This window comes from Zymoseptoria tritici, chromosome 1 (assembly GCF_000219625.1).
Source record: "Zymoseptoria tritici IPO323 chromosome 1, whole genome shotgun sequence".
In the NCBI taxonomy this organism is placed as follows: Eukaryota; Fungi; Ascomycota; class Dothideomycetes; order Mycosphaerellales; family Mycosphaerellaceae; genus Zymoseptoria; species Zymoseptoria tritici.
In genome coordinates, this window is record NC_018218.1 from 4,654,343 (window position 1) to 4,670,587 (window position 16,245).

Sequence of the window (16,245 nt, forward strand, 5' to 3'; positions counted from 1 at the left end):
AATTGCTTCAACCTCAATTCCTTCACATTCACGGCCGCCTTCCAACGCCGTTCTGGAACAGATGGCTTTGGTTCGCTGACGAAGGACGATGAAGGTGCCAAATGCGCCACCTACAGCTTTTTTGATCCTGCCATGTACTGGCCGATCGGGGCGCCGAATGTCTACGCCCTGTCGAAGCATGCCTTCCCGGGAACGATCGTGACACAATCTGAAGACGGGCTGGACGATGACGACGATGTGTCCGCCTCTCCCATCCAACCCAAGGACGATGGGCAGAACGATACGGCCGAGCTGAAGGCCAATGGCACGAATGCCTCCGATCACAATGTGAAAGATGGCAAGACCAAGCATATGAGTGCGAGAGGAGTCGTGGATGCAAAGAGAGGGGAGCACGAAATATTGGATATCAAAATCTCGCGAGGTGGAAGTGTATTCGTCACAATCACACGATCATCATTGACCGTCTGGCAAACCAAGCCAACTGTGGCCCTCGCTACTGTTACGCGTTCGCCCCAATCTATGCAGACATACGGTCCGACCACTGCGCTGCTATTGAGACCGGATGCTCTGATAATAGTTCTTCAAACCTCGCTTGGCTATCTGATCACATACTCTCTCGCGACCGATCCATCTGCCCGGGTATATCAGACTGTTCTGCCCGAGTCCTCGAGACATGCGCGGAAGGCCAGTGCAGACGGCTACAGCAATTTGAGGAAACCCAGCGTGACTGCATCTGGATTCGCTCCGGCTGAAGGTGATGGGATCCGGGAGGTCAATGTCCGTTTCCGTATGGTCATTCGGATTGATGCCGGGATAAGCAGAGCGATCGCGCTTGACGATGAGTTGATCGTCGCGACGCAACAGCCAGCGGCGTTGCAATGCATAAAATGGGTCGCCGACAACGGCTCATCGCAGACAAGTACTGAACTTGTGAGTCGCATCCCATGGATTGGACGGAAAGCTTGTGTAATGGAGATGCTCCATGATCGACCGATGAGTCTAAGTACCTGGATCACGGACGACGGGAGAGCATTTGTGGTACAACGACGCAGCGAGGCCAAGGCAGATCCCGAGAACCCAAAGGCGTTGTTCCAAGGATTCTGTTTCCGCGAGCCAGAAACAGACGAGGGTGCCGCGAAGAAAGTGGCCATCAATGCGAGATTCTCACTGATCGCAATAGGATGTGCCAATGGGCAAATAGATGCTTACGTTGTCAAAGATTACTTCGGGAACGTGCCGCTCTCGCACAAGATCGACTTGCACATCGCCTCTACTACGACAGGACAGCTCACATGTCTCGCATGGTCACCGGATGGCTACTGTCTCTTTGCTGGCTATGAGCACGGCTGGGCGACTTGGACAGTCTATGGGAAGCTGTGCGCAAGCTCATTCAGCGCAGACCAAGCGCAATTGCAAGCCAACGACGAGCAATGGCTGCGAGGAATTCAGGGAGCTCTCTGGCTAGGCGGCGGCTGCGAACTGGCCCTTCTGCCACGCGCCGACAATCGCATATGGACCTTGGACATGGCACGCAATGCGACGGCGGGCTGCTTCACGCCTGCAAATATCTCGAGGGGCCTACTACATTCCAGCGACAGCGTAATGGTCTACAAGGGGCATGATGTGGCAGACGTGACATCTCTACCATCGGATATGCCTATGTGGCAGACAGTGCAGATTCCAGCTCATTATCTTGTGCATCAATGGCCCATCAAAGCTGCGGTCGTGTCGCCTGACGGAAAGTACATCGCAGTGGCAGGTCGACGCGGACTCGCGCATTACAGCGTCTCGAGCGGTCGATGGAGAACCTTCGATGACACACAGCTCGAGCAAGAGTTTGTCGTCCGTGGTGGCATGTGCTGGCATCATCACGTTCTGATTGCATCTGTCGAGGCGAGCAATCGCTATGAGATTCGACTGTACTCTCGCGAAAAGTCCCTGGACTTCAACAACATTCAGCACACTGAGAAGCTACCAGCGCCTGCGATATCCACCACAATGTCCGGTACTGACTCACTTCTGGTTTATACGTACGACAACACGTTGCTGCACTATATTGTGGTGATGACGGCTTCTGCTAGTAAGCTGGTTCAAGTTGGGCAGATAGGCTTTCATGGGATCATCAGAGCTCCGCCACGAGTCCGGTCGATTAGCTGGATATTACCAGAGGATCAGCTAGAGCATGGCGATCCATCTCAAGATGTCGCGACTGCAGCGGTACTCTTCTTGGTTGATGGCAAGCTGGTCTTGTTACAGCCCTCCACCAACGAGCAAGGGGAGTTGAAGTATGACATGCGCGTGATTGCGCAGAACGTCGAGTACTACACCTTGTTGCGGGATCATCCTGTCATCGCCGCGTCTCTTCAGAACGAGGACCCTAGCACTCCGCATATTAACGGCCTGTCGATTTCTGGCCATCTTGGACATAGCCTTCGCGATTCGCTGTGGTACTTTGACGGATCTGGCTTCAACGTATGGTCTGATGTCCACGATGTGTTGGCCAGCGCACCATCAGAACTGGGACGAGATCTCCCGCCCGTCGTCACAGTACCTCTTGACTTCGCTCCACTGTCCACAGTGGTTGGCAAAGGAATAATCCTCGGAGTCGAAGCCGATCTTGTTCAAAGAAGAGATGTCAACTTCAGCTACTTCCGCCATGCACCAAGGACGCAGCTTTTCTTACCCCAGCTCTTGCGGCATCACTTGACCGAGTACAACTCGCCTGCAGCCTTGCATCTCTCCAGCTCTTACGAACATCTCCCTTACTTTTCGCACGCATTGGAAGTCACACTACACGATGTACTGGATGCCGAGGTAGACAATCCGCCATCACCACCAGAGACCGCTTTACTCCCTACCGTGCTCTCGTTCCTCTCATCTTTCGATTCGTATCTGGACGTTGTGGTCAATTGCACCCGTAAAACCGAGCTACGCAGCTGGCAAACCCTCTTCTCCTACCTACCGCCCGTTCTGGAGCTTTTTGAGCAGTCCCTGGCGCTGAACAAACTCAATACGGCTGCTGGGTACCTTTTGGTGCTACATGCCTTCGAACAGGAATCATTTCAAATCCATGAATTTGCCCAGCTCCTTCGCTTGGCAGGCTATGAGCAAGATTGGGAACTGTGCAAGGAATTGTCGCGCTTCCTGGTCGGCATAGATGGCTCTGGCGGGATCCTGAGATCAACTATCGCAGCAGCGGGTTTCAAAGGTACGCCTAATGGAGTTAGCGAACATGCCGGTGACATACGCCGTCCGAGCGTAGTCACAGGGCTTAACGGACGCGTAGCTTCACCTACGTCTCGAGCTCCCAGCAATCGAGCAAGCCAAGGCAACGACTACTTCTCTCTGAGTGAGAGAATCACATACGACCATGGAGAAGAGTCGTACCTTGCAACGCCGGAAGACAGAGATTGATCGTTGGTGGAAAGCTCATCTACCGAGTTTCATCATTGGACAGCACGAGCTCGGTGTTGATGTCGGAGTACAGGTGTAGCCAAGATACGGCAGAGAAATGGTTCAGCTGCATATACTGGAGATGCCGCAGCAGATCTGATATATTCTACGCAATCTGACACTTCTACTTGTCGGAGTCCACCGCCTTTTGCACCAGAGCTGAATCCAGATACGCTCTAACCTAAGTTCGGAATGGTCAGCGCTGACAGCATCAAACGGGCCACGGCATTGAAGGTACCTGCACAATCATTCCGCTGCTATCGAACCGCATCACCCAAGCATAGCGCTGGGGATAGTCCATGCCGTTCTTGCACACTGCGTTGGCTTCCAGCTCGAGCAGCGCCCAGTCTTCGTCTCCGCCGCCTACGACATTGACGACTTTGAGCTGCAGCGGTGCCGAGAGGACGTCGTTGATGACGCCGAGTGCGCCTTTCTTCCAGTCTTCCAGGCTGGTAAAGTGGCCTGCTGCTGGGTGGGTGCCTGAGACCGGTCAGCATGATGTCTAGTGCCGTGTAACCGGTGTAGGGCTGTGTACCAAGTACTGTCCATTGGACATTCTTACTGACCTTACGGCGAGTACGAGTGTCAGCGGTGCTTAAACGAGGCATGCATTGATGCGGACCGAAACCTGGCATAGCCCGAGAGACTTACGCGATCGAAGAATGGCGATGGATCAGACGTGGCTAGAGATGCACAGAAGCTCTCAATCTCGGCTTTGCTCGGAGCCATGATGATGTTTGAATCTTACGATTGTTGAACAAATATGTTACTGCTTTGCACGATATGTCGTTCCAAACTTGGATCTTCCTGTATTGCCTCGCGCCGGTAACGGACGTGGGGTGTGTCGAAGCTGTGCCCATGACGCAAAGCTCAGCGGACCAGCAAGAACTTCAGTCCTACTGATACATCACCAGTCCGCCAATGTGACAAAGTTCCTCCTCTGCAGTGTCTGCGGCTAGCAGAGGTGTGTGGCCTCAGGTCATTACTCCGCCTTCGTTGTGCAACCTTGCAAGGCAGTGTACACATGCAAGATCGGAACTGCGGCTGAGCGCCCACCGCTCTTTTGGAGCTTCACCTCACGCGAAAGCCACCTCGCGGGCTACAGCGATCACCGGTGAGCTCTCGCTTCGTCACTGCATTCCGGCAAGCATAACGTGATTGGACTCGGGCTATCACGATCTGGCGGCACCATACGGATCGTTCCAATCTGCCCTGAGTGGAGCTTTCAAGGTCGGCTGTGCGAAGGATGCACAGCAGCACGCGAGCCACTCCATGCGCTTTCGGTCTCGGACCTGGCTTCTCTCTGAGGAGATATATCATAGCTAGCGCTGGCACAATACGCCTGAGGTTTTCATCGATCATTGGATTTTGCTTTCTTACGCTCAGAAACATACGTCGCACAAGGCTTCCGTCAGACATCGAGACAGCGCGGGTTGAGAATTCGATATATGCACTTCTGGACGCACGCTTCACATTCAACGGACTGCTTGAAAGAAGAATATCGGAACATGCTTTCACCACTCGACCGAAGGAGCAGCTTGGCTGTCGCGGAAACCCCGTGCCAGCAACACAGTGGACGACCAGTCGTGGCGGATTCTTCTGCGAATCCTTTACGAGCACGACAATCTAAAGCCAGGGCTAATGTCGTCAAGAATTCTGCCAACTTTCGATTCTTCGTCGTCGACAATCCTGCGAAGCTGAAAGATCGCGAGCAGATGAGAGCGAATCGGAAGCATGTCATGAACGACTACCTGGAGAAGGAACGACATAACCCCAGCAGTACGGACTCTCGCGTGACTCGAGCCGCGAGTGGAGGCACAAAGCGCAAGCGATCAGCGCCGTCCGCTGTCGGACAGTCTGTCAATAAAAGTGCAGCTACGCAGATCTTCTCGCGAGAGACGACGGCCAATCAACTAGCCTTTGGCAGTGCGTACATATCCAGATCATCCCCTGAGAGCCATGATCTGGTGGCTTCTTCGATCGAGCAGAACGATAGTCGCCTTTCTCAACAGGAGGTGCAGGCTGCCCGTGCGATCAGGTTTGTCGAAGTCGAATCGTCACCGGAGAGATCTCCAGACGACGAGCCGCGACATAGTCTGTCACTCACACCGCCGCCGAGCTCTTACCTCGGATCGAATATACAGCCGTTCAACACGTGGCCAACCCTCACAGACCCTTTGTTGGATACGGAGAGGCTGAAATGGAGCTGTAAGTGTAAACACTGCATACGATTGTCATTCGCTAATTATGACTTCAGGTAGCAGGAACTTTCGAAGTCGTGGTATCGCCATACGATGGATACCGACGATTCTTCAATCTCGACATGCCTTCTTAAGCACGATCTGTATATCGGCATCGCACGATGACGTTATGCAACGCGGTCTCCAAGCACCGCATGAGCGGGCTCCATTCGGATCATTGGAACGCATGAAGGTCAGAGGAGAGATCATCGGCATGGTCAATGCTGCACTGGACGATCCTGCTGCAAGGCTGGCAGACACGACAGTCGTGTCTGTGCTGCACCTTCTGAACAGTGAGATCATGGGATGCACCGATTTCACCATGGCGATGCACGCCCGTGGCCTGCATGATCTAGTGCGGCAACGCGGTGGTCTCCATCGACTTGGGATGAATGGAAGTCTTGCTTCCATGACGACCATGTACGTTGCTCCGATTTCGACGTCCGCAGTACACGAGGCTGACAGCCTGTAGCACCATGTATATGATCCATGCTTTGAGAGAATCAATTCCGCACACGGACTTCATTAATTATGCTAGGCAAAATCGTACACAACCGCCGACCGATGACAGCCACTTGCCGGAGTCTCCACTGTTTTGTCGGCCCTCAGGATTTTACACAATCAAGAGATGTCTGTCAATGGACAGTCCAGCTTACAAGCTGATTGAAACCTTGCGTCTTGTGACCATTGCTTTCGTTCGAAACAGCGGAACGTCGCATCTGAGTCCGCTTCAAGTGGTGGAGGGCGACGAGCGCTGGCAGCAGGATGCGCTCGATGTGGAGTCTTTGTGCAAGAACATCTTCGCTATGCCCTCTGCGAAGTCGCGATGCGATGACTTCGGAACCAGTAGCGATTTGTTCGCTTTCGAGGCCCTTCGCCTGACCGCTGTCCTTTTTGCCTTTGCACTATCGAACGGAGTACCGCTGTCTAAAGCAGCCCCGATGCTCTCCGAGATGCCTGGCTTTCAACGGCAAGCGAATGCGACCGCTTGGCACATTCTGGTCAAATCCGCACTGGTTCGGACCGATCTCAGCGATGCTTGGGGTAATATGGCGGGAGTTCTTCTTTGGATTACCCTGATTGCAGGAGCATCGTCTAATCCAGACTCGCCGTACCATCCACGGTCTGACGAGAATCGGTCAGCAGATGGTGGTAGGATTGGCGAGGAGGAAGAGGCAAGGAAGTGGCTGGCGGCAGTCGCAGTCCGCTGTTCCATTATATTGAGCTTCGAGTATGGTGGAGCAATGCTGGAGACGCTGAAGAGACTGGTTGGCATTGAGCAAATTCTTGCAAAGATGGATGCTGAAAGGATGGGTCAAGCGGTGCCGGAGGTGCATGTGGGCGGACTGAAGGTCAAGAAGAGTTCTGTGGTTCCATGCGGTCCAGAGGAGCCGCTGTGGAGGAACTTCAACGATTACGCTTCGGATTTCAGGAATGGCGTTTCATAGAAAACATTGTGGCGCGACGAGATCGTGTCCTGCCAATATAGTCCAGTTTATTTCCAAGTACAAAATGCTCAAGGTCTCGTGCCGAAATCTGTTTCAAGAGGCATGCGCCATACTCAAATAGGCTGTTCTGACCTGTGCGCATCGGTAACAAGCCACCTTCATCCGATTGGGCTTAGAGCGGTGACGGAACAAGCTTGTCGCGACCAGCGCATGGTCAGATTGCATATTGCAGCACCATCGCCGGAGAATGCATCCAGTACGCGCGACACAGCGTGCGTACGGAGAATGCCCTTGGACCTCAAGTATGTCATTGCATCGACCATAGTCGCGTTTGTCGCGTGGGCGCTTCTTACCGACTGGATTCCCGCCATCCGCTGGCTACCGCACGCGTTCCTCGCCGGAGTGCTGGTCACGATCGCCGGAGCGGGATTTGTGATAACGAGCACGTCAAAAGGAGTCAGAGACAGGCAGAACGATGGCGGACGGCTGTATGGACCCGTTGCGCCATCTTTCGTGGCGCCGGGAACGTGGATTGAGGAGAAGGCAGCGCTGAAGGATCGCGAGGAATACCGGAGGCCAGCGATCTTCCCAGAGGCCATACAATTCTCCAAAGCGGTAGACGAACTGTTGGATTTGATACTTCGAGACTTTGTGACCAGCTGGTACGGCAATATCAGCAAGCGACTGCTCTTCCAGAATGAAATCGATCGCTGCATCCGCGCCGTGCTTCTTTCGATCACGGCCAGGCTTACGGATCTTGACGTGGTGGAGCTGGGCATATCAAGAGTACTGCCGATTGTGACGGCTCATCTCAGGGACTTCTACGACGCAGAGCGACTGGTCCGGGGCAAAGGCTTGGAGAACAATGTCACAGAGAGCGATGAGTTGAGCATGGCAATAGCAGGCAAATACAGGAATGGGAAGCTGCACACTGTGGCTTCCCTATCATCAACAGATGTCTCTCCGGCTACGAAGCAGTATCTGCGAAGTCTCATCGAACGGATCCTACCCGCAGTCCTGCCAGCTAATATGAAGTCGAGCCCGGCTGTTTCTGTTCTGATACGAGAAATCGTCTCCTGCGCGGTCCTTGCTCCTGTCATCTTGACGTTGTCCGACCCCGACACCTGGAATCAATTGATCGTGAACATCGGAGGGGCAGCTCTGCACGATCGAAAGACTGTTCGAAGAGTTCGCGCAGCTCTGGATCAGCACGCGCCGGCCTCGCCTCAAGGAACAAGGAATGCCCAATTCCCGCGACTTCGACCATATGACAGCGAGCGCCAGTTTGAACGCTTCATCCGTGCTATCCGACAAGTCTCTGCACTGACGGAGGCTCGACGCTTCCGCAGTGAAATCATGAGTCAATTGAGGCGAGACTCGCAGCTCGATGGTCAGGACGCTGCATACTTGCGCCGACTTGAAACTGGCAGGCGGCTGCTCGAGCAGAAGATCACCAGCCTTACTTCGAGTGTTGACTCGACACCTGCGCCTGCTCAGCCCGTCCGGCCACCTGCTCGCAATGAGCAGGCGACAGATCGCAAGCGAAAAGCTTCTCTCAGAGAGGTCATATATGATGCAGCAGGTCTGAGCTATTTCATGGAGTTCATGGACCGTCAACGGCTAATGAAGCTTGTCCAATTTTACCTGGTCGTGGACGGTTTTCGCGGCCCTCTGGAAGGTGATTTCGACGAGCCTCCTCCTTCTGCTGCCACCGACCAAGATCGTATGGACATTGGGCAAATGTACTCGGAATACTTATCGAAGTCGGAGCTGCAGACTCCGAGTGGGATGCTTCAGTCGGTCAAGCACTACTTAAAGGCCGGGAATAATGCCAGTGGCCGAGACTATGTCGAAGCTCGGCGCGCCGTATTGCAGACACAGACCAGAGTGTACAACGTCATGAAGAACATCCATTTTGACACGTTCAAACGATCAGACTTGTACTACAAATGGCTTGCGATCGACGACAATCCATTGTTCGGTGCACCAGAAGCCAAAGGAAGTGACATGATGTCGCCGGAAAGTCCACGCCAGCGCGCATCGTCTCCAAGTCCGGCGTGGCGCCCATCAATGGGCGCTTCGCAAAAGGACCCCGAGCTCAGACGAGCTGTCCTGTCCTCCACAGATCTCAAAGCTACAGGTCGCACAGGATCGAATGCCAGTCTCTTTTCTGACTCACCTAGGCGATCTCTTGATGAGGGAGGCAGCCGTGGAGCACTGTTTGGCGAGGATGTAGAGGACGACAAGATGGTGCAATCCATCTCAAGCTTGAGAAGCTATGATTCTGATAGCGAAACAGCCCAGCGGGCACAGGACGAAGCCAAGGCTGTGAGAGAAATGCAACTCGCGCTTGATGATATCGTTGGTGACGACACTCGAGAGTCGTTGTTTTCGGAGACATCAGGCAGAAAATCATTGGATGAGGACGAGGAAAGGCCTCTATTTGGGGAATCTCATCGTCCGCCACTTCCCAATTCGACCAGTTCCTTTGGCGGCAAGAAGAGCATCGCTTCACTCGGACTAGTGGGAGCTCCATCGAGTAGAGGCGTCTTCGTGGATGACCTATTCGGCGAGGAAGCAGAGAAATTCGCGGAGGATGATCGAGCAGACTCTGATGATTCTTCCGAGGACAGTCACGACAAGGTTCAGGAGGCCGCGCCGGGCGATCTGGGCCTGGCCGAAGCTATCGATGTCTTGAATGCAGACATTGAAAGGCTTACTGCGCAAAGAAGTGTGCTAGATTCGCTGACAGCAAAGGCTGAGCTGACGAACAACACGGCCGAATTGCGCATTCTTCGGAAGTCGGAGCAAAGTCTTCAACGAGAGATCAAACGTAAGGAGATGCAAAAGCAGCAGTATGTTGTGCAAGAAAGCGACAACAGTCTTTACGGTCGAGCCGCCGTGACGATTAAGTCTGTCATGGTTGGCCGGGAGGAGGATGGGCATGAATTCGCACTCTACGTTATCGAGGTGCGTCGACAAGCAGGCGACCAGATACCGGCGGTAACCTGGGCAGTCACAAGAAGATATAGCCAGTTCCACGAACTGCACAAGAGACTCAAGGCACGATTCCCTTCAGTAAGAGAGCTGGATTTCCCGCGCCGGCAGACTCTATTCACGCTGCAAAAGGACTTTCTACAGAAACGACGGGTGACGTTGGAGAGATACTTGAAGTCTCTGCTTCTTGTACCTGCCATCTGCCGAAGCCGTGAACTGCGCGCGTTTCTTTCTCAATCCGCCATCGCCTCGAATGGCAGCAATGGCACGCAAGTCGATGCGAAAGACTTTGTTACTCGAATATACAACTCCGTCTCCGATGGTATGGAAGAATTCCTCGGCAACATACCTGTGCTGGACCAGCTGTCTGTCGCTGGGCAGAACCTGATCTCCGCAGCTACGTCTCAGATCAGCGGCGGAGCGTCTGCCGAGAGCCTAGATCCAGCAGCTCAGGATCCCAGCACGGCGGCAGAGGCCGAAGCAGAACTCAACGCCTACGAGACCAAAGAAGTCGAGCCGTTCGTGAAGCCCATTGCTGACCTCTTCCTGGAGACTTTCGAGCTGTCAAAGGGGAACAGCTGGCTCCGTGGACGGACCGTGGTCGTTGTGCTTCACCAGCTCCTTGGCGGTACGATCGAGCGCAAGGTCCGAGAAGCAGCACGCCATGCTCTCCAGGACGAAGGCATGACTCGCTGGCTCGGATTGGTGAAGGGTATCATGTGGCCGGATGGTAAGCTGAAGCCCGCTTCTGTACCTCGCACGCCTGCGGAGAAGGCGCGGACGAGGAAGGAGGCAGTATTACTACTGTCCCACCTGATCCCGGACATGGCCGGTAGTGTGGTTGGAAGGGCGAATGCCCAGGCAGCGAGTGAGTTCATGAGACGGCAAAAGGCTTCCAAAGCTTGCCACTGCACCAGCCCATGTTCGAGACTTTGCTGACCTTCGCTTCTAGGCAGGAAAATCATTGCGATGCTGAACAATCCGAGGTTGAAGTAAGTCTATCAAATATGGCATTTGACTTCGTACACTGACAACAGTCCGCAGTACCCACTTGGTGTTCACGCTGATAGACGAGATTTTGGGACTAGTCTTTCCCGAGACGTTAGATAAGTAATGGTAATGACCTCGTTCTTCAGTTGAATCCGAGCTCTCCATCGCCTCATCGCCTATAATTTCGCTGCTGGTCCAGTGATGCGATAGCACGGCCCGCCCTCGCCAAACATGGCGATCAGATCTTTGACCACCTCCTCAGGACACTCCCACGCAAAGAAATGCCCACCCCGGGTCTTCTTCGACTCATACGCCACGGGACCCAACGTGCGTGCCCACGTCGACGGGATCACGGTGATCTCTTTCGGCGCATGGCACAATCCGAGCTTCACCTTTGGAATCCACTGCTGCGTGCGATCCCTCGAGATGGCTCCGATCGGGCTATGGATTGCTTCATAGTAGATCCTCGCGCTAGCTGCTGGTCCCGCAGCGGAGAAATAGTAAATGCTGACCCACGTCAGGATCTCATCGTCCGTCCACGGGTAGTTGTCCGTCCAGTCGTGCAGCTTCTCGTAGATCCAGGCTAAAAGCGCGACTGGGGAATCCTGCCAGGCATAACCAATGGTCTGCGGTTTCGTGCTTTGCAGGAGACGGTAGCCTTGGCCTTCGTTCAGGAACCATTCGGACCGTTCGAAACCTTTCTTGTCTGCAGCGCTGTACGGCGTGAGAGCGTGCTTTAGCGCCAGGATTGGGTTCTTGCCAAACGATGGCGGTGACGCGCGGATCATGTTTATATGAGATGCAAGGCATCGCTGCGGATAACGATAGCCAATTGATCGTGTAACATAGAACCCCCAATCTCCACCTTGGGTGACATACTTCTTGTAGCCAAGGGCCTGCATCAGCTGGTCGCAGGTCTCCGCATATTGGGCGAGGCCAAAGCCGGTCTTCTTGGGCCCCGCGGACCACCCGAAATTGGGGAGGGATGGAGCTACAACGTGAAAGGCGACGCCCTTGGAGCCTTCGCGGAGGGAGGCGAGCATTTTCGAGACTTCGAGGTAGCTTCCCGGCCTACGGAGGTTGGAGTATGTGGTTAGAAAGCTCATGGGCTGGGGAGTGGCGGAGTGCTTACCAGCCATGCACGAAGAGGAGCGGAATGGCATTCGGGTTCTCGGAAGGTTGGTGCAGATAGTGGATATCGATCTCGCCGAAGCCTTCCACTTTGATGGGTCGTTTGTAGTTGGGCAGCGCGTTGAGCTTGACCTCTTGAGCTCTCCAATCGTATCTGGTCTTCCAGTGTTGGGCCAGACGCTTCACGTCTGCCAGAGGAGCACCATAGTTCCTGCAGGATTGACGGAATCAGAAGTGCACATCACATATCGTCCAGCACTTGAGAGCATACCAGGCAGCACCGTCGAGCTAGATGAGTGTTTCTCAGCAGGATTCGTTTATTAGTATGGGAAGTCAAACTGAAGTTACCTCGTCAGGAAACTCAGCCTGAGCGAGCTTGATCTTCAGGGAGATCAGCTTTTCCTCCGGTACGTCAATGCGGTAGGCCGACATGGTTCTATATTCGAATACGTTTCGGACTTTGAGTATCTGTCAAGCTACACAATGTTCAGAAGCGCTCATGATGGTTCTGGAATAAAAGAGAATAAGCTGGTTCCATCGCTCCAAATCGAGAACGGCTGACATCCTCGGTAGTCGCTAGGGCTTCGAATCTGAGAATCCGGTTCCACTACAGAGGCGATTTCGATGGAGCTTACATACCGCAACAGCACAGCAGTAAGGCCAGGTCAACACTAAAGCAATGCCGTCACACTGCAGCAAAGAGCAACGCCAGCGACCTGGAGCGAACGAGACTACGAAGGTATGACGAAGCAGGTGAAGTCAGGGCAAAGTACATCCGACCCGAATCCGACTCGTGGACTCGTGGACTCGTCGATCCCACCTCCGGTCTTGTCGTTGAACGTGGACTGTAAATCGTCATAGGCGAGCTCAGCGACAATTTTGGCAATTACATAAAAGAACGAGATCCTAATACAAAGTCTCAAGGTTCAGAGAAGTCGTTCCCATCCTCTCGAGGAAATGAAATCATCCTGCCTCGTCATGTTCTTTCGGCCTGTGGGCGTCAACGACCGCAACGCCTTGCAGATCAGTCGAGCTAATCTAGAAGGCAGCGACACCGACGGCAGCGAAGAGCAAAGCGCCGAAGGAGACAATGCGGGCATTGCTGGCCTCTCCCGTGTAGGTCTGGATTGGCGGCGAGGTGGTCGTGGCAGTGGCGTTGCCTGACTTGGTAGGGTAAGCAGTTGGCTTATTCATGCCGGTAGCCCAGGTGGCACTTGAAGCATGTTAGCAGTTGATCACGAGGATGCTGAGGCTGAAGGCGAGAGCCTGGGACTTACGTGGTGTTCTGCGCTGGCTTGGTCCAGTAGGCTGGAGCAGTAGAGACGGCAGGTGTAGCAGTAGAGACGGCAGGTGTAGCAGTAGAGACGGCAGGTGTAGCATGGTGCTCAGCCGTGCATGAGGTCGTGGTTGCCGTGGACTCCTCTGATGACTGGACAGGTTTGTTGGATGCGGTGGTCTCGACTGGTTCTGGAGCTTCGGAAGATTCGGCGGCGGCGGTGGTCTCGGCTGGTTCTGGGGCTTCGGAAGATTCGGCGGCGGCGGCGGAGGTTGTGGCCTCTGGGGCAGGGGCAGTGGTGCTGGCGTCACACGCTTTCGCATCCGCGAATGCGTCGATGCCTCGCTGAATGTCAGCAGCGGCTGGTTTCGCACCGTTCTTGACGGCCTCAGACAGAGGCCCAGCCTTGGCGGCGATGTCTTCGACGAGCGCCGCAGACTGGGTCTGCTGTTGTTGGAGAGCCTGGAGAATTTCCGACGCGAAGCATGCGGACACCAAGGCGTCATGCTGAGCGATTGTGTTGTCGATAGCAGTCTTGACAGCGGCGTTCAATCGAGTCGTGGGATCGAGGAGAGCGACGACCTGATCGGACGTGAGCGTGTCCACGCCCTTGACGACCGCATCCGCGGCGCTGATAGCAGAGAGAATATCGGCGCTCGTGGAGGCCACATTGGTGAAATCACCGTTGAAGGCCTGAACGGCATTGCCGGCGTCGGTGGTTGCCTTAGTGATGGCGTCGAGGGCATCGGGGATTCCTGCTGCTTGGCGACGAGTGACGGCGAGAGCGCCGACGACGAAGGGGAGGACTCCAGCAAACTTCATCTTGACAAATTGCGGTAACGACGGTGGTGGTAGAAATGAGGGTAAGAAGTTGAAAGGCGTGTGACTTACGAGACGATTGCACGGCGGGAGGCAGATTCTAGTTATGCGTCCTCGCAGCGGCGCAAGGTTGCACATTGTTCTTCCGCCGCAACCGATGGTCTCATCTCTGCTCGTCAGCCCGATGCGGCCGCGAACATGGGTGGTTCTGACGAATCGATATTGCGGTCATCACGGGAGACAGGTGTAGGCCCCTGCTGAAGTCAGTTTGTGCAGTGTCTGACAACTGTCCTTGCCATCAGTAGTCCGACTGCCAGAGGTGCTACCGGGTGCAGAACGTCCACTGCAACCGCTAGGGTCTGATACTTGATATGGAGAAGTTGTCGGTTCCAACATGCTCCATTGTAGACCATTGTGATGGTCTTGTTCTACCATGGAAGCGGGTCAAGTGATGCAGTATGTCCAACATCGCGTGATGTTCAATCGCGAGGCCGCACTGTGTCTAGACCTCGGAAGTGAAGTCCAATACCAGGGAGCCCAGCAGGTAATCAAAGTCGCTGTTGAGTTTTTCCCGGGAGTCGCCAGCGCAAGGAGGCGCGGAGCCTGGCCGCCGTTCAGGCCTTGCCCAGCAGCAGTTGTCCATGAGAGTGTGAGAGTATCGGGATCCCATTCGTTCGAATCTGGTCCGAGCTGGAAGGCGTGTTCGCAAACGAACTGGTTCCGAGCCTCGGATTGAGGATGCCCCTGCAAATGGGAACAGACTCCCAACGTGCTCACACGCTGTACTCGTCGACCTGCGAGAGTTCTTGATGCCAACATTCTCCGCTGGACATGTGGCTCAATTCACGATTGAACAACTTTGTCGAGAGGAGACAGGAAGAAAGGACGCAGCAGGCGGGGCGGGACGGACGATCCAATATCGAGGCGAGCCATGACTAAGCATATCATGCCTCAGGCAGTCAGAAGTCCAAATCTTCCAGGTTCCTCTTGGGCTTAGAGACGACATCACAACAAATAAGACCATTCGATCCCTTCCCACCCACTCCCGAACCTGAATTTCCGTCAGGGTCCTCTCGTGCTGCTGTCTATGCGTGGAACCCACGCCTCCCACCAACACTGGATGGGATCATCATGACCACCTCACGCATTCCAGCCGGACGATTCCGCTGGACGTACGAGCTCTTTCCGTCACGGCTTCACGCAAATGCGCCAATGCTGCGTTGTGTCTGCAACATCCCAATGCAGCCTATAAGATGCCGATCATCACCTCCTTCTCGACCCTGCATCATTCCAAGGATCGTCAACGTCGAAGATCTTCACTTGAATGATTCAGTATCTCCACTTGGCGCCGCAACGTGGCGCTCTCCAGTGGACAAGCGCAAAGATAAAGTGCCCGATCACCGGCGGATCGTTCTTGCGGCTCTGCGCTTCTGCACGAAAGACGGCACGGGCGTCGCTCCGCATGCACATATGGATGCCCTGCTTATTACGCTACTCGTGCGTCGCGTCGCTCGAGCCCGGCAATCTCTTACGGTGACGAAAAACAGCACATCTTGCCATCTTCAGTGAGCAGCCCGCTCCGACGGTGAGAAATGGAGCCTCCCGTTCATGAGGTAGTGGTAATTGCATATGAACGAAGGATGGGTTGGGGCGAGGACAATCTTGTCGCCACGTTAATGCGTCGGGTGAGTAGGTTTGGATCTTCATGATCGTTTCGTACATAACCACCAAGTGCTTCCTTCACCCCGATAGTCCCGCCAACCCAGACCTTTTCTACCACTCATCCTTCTCGTTCGCCATGAAGACCCAGTCTCTGCTCTATGCTTCGGTCTTGGCTTTGGCTCAGCTCGGCCAGTGCAGTCCAACTCCAACCAGGGAGCTTGAACGACGA

The 16,245-nt window shown here is 54.4% G+C and overlaps 3 protein-coding genes across 3 annotated transcripts; 2 read left to right on the plus strand and 1 right to left on the minus strand.

The window, feature by feature from the left end:
- Nucleotides 1-132: 132 nt before the first annotated feature.
- Nucleotides 133-9,765, plus strand: MYCGRDRAFT_98781 (uncharacterized protein; the record flags this gene model as incomplete). The annotated part of the gene is made up of 5 exons (XM_003856570.1): nucleotides 133-237; nucleotides 343-3,208; nucleotides 6,345-6,416; nucleotides 6,780-6,816; nucleotides 9,267-9,765. The coding sequence occupies 5 exons, from the start codon at nucleotides 133-135 to the stop codon at nucleotides 9,313-9,315; spliced, it is 3,129 nt and encodes a 1,042-aa protein (XP_003856618.1).
- Nucleotides 9,766-10,009: 244 nt separating this feature from the next.
- Nucleotides 10,010-10,748, plus strand: MYCGRDRAFT_102819 (uncharacterized protein; the record flags this gene model as incomplete). Its single annotated transcript, XM_003856571.1, has 1 exon — nucleotides 10,010-10,748. A coding segment is annotated over one exon (687 nt), but the record flags the coding sequence as incomplete, so codon positions are not given.
- Nucleotides 10,749-11,218: 470 nt separating this feature from the next.
- Nucleotides 11,219-12,734, minus strand: MYCGRDRAFT_67089 (uncharacterized protein; the record flags this gene model as incomplete). Its single annotated transcript, XM_003857014.1, has 4 exons — nucleotides 11,219-12,199; nucleotides 12,261-12,470; nucleotides 12,531-12,547; nucleotides 12,608-12,734. 4 exons carry the CDS (start codon nucleotides 12,689-12,691, stop codon nucleotides 11,305-11,307), a joined length of 1,206 nt encoding a protein of 401 aa, XP_003857062.1.
- Nucleotides 12,735-16,245: the final 3,511 nt, after the last annotated feature.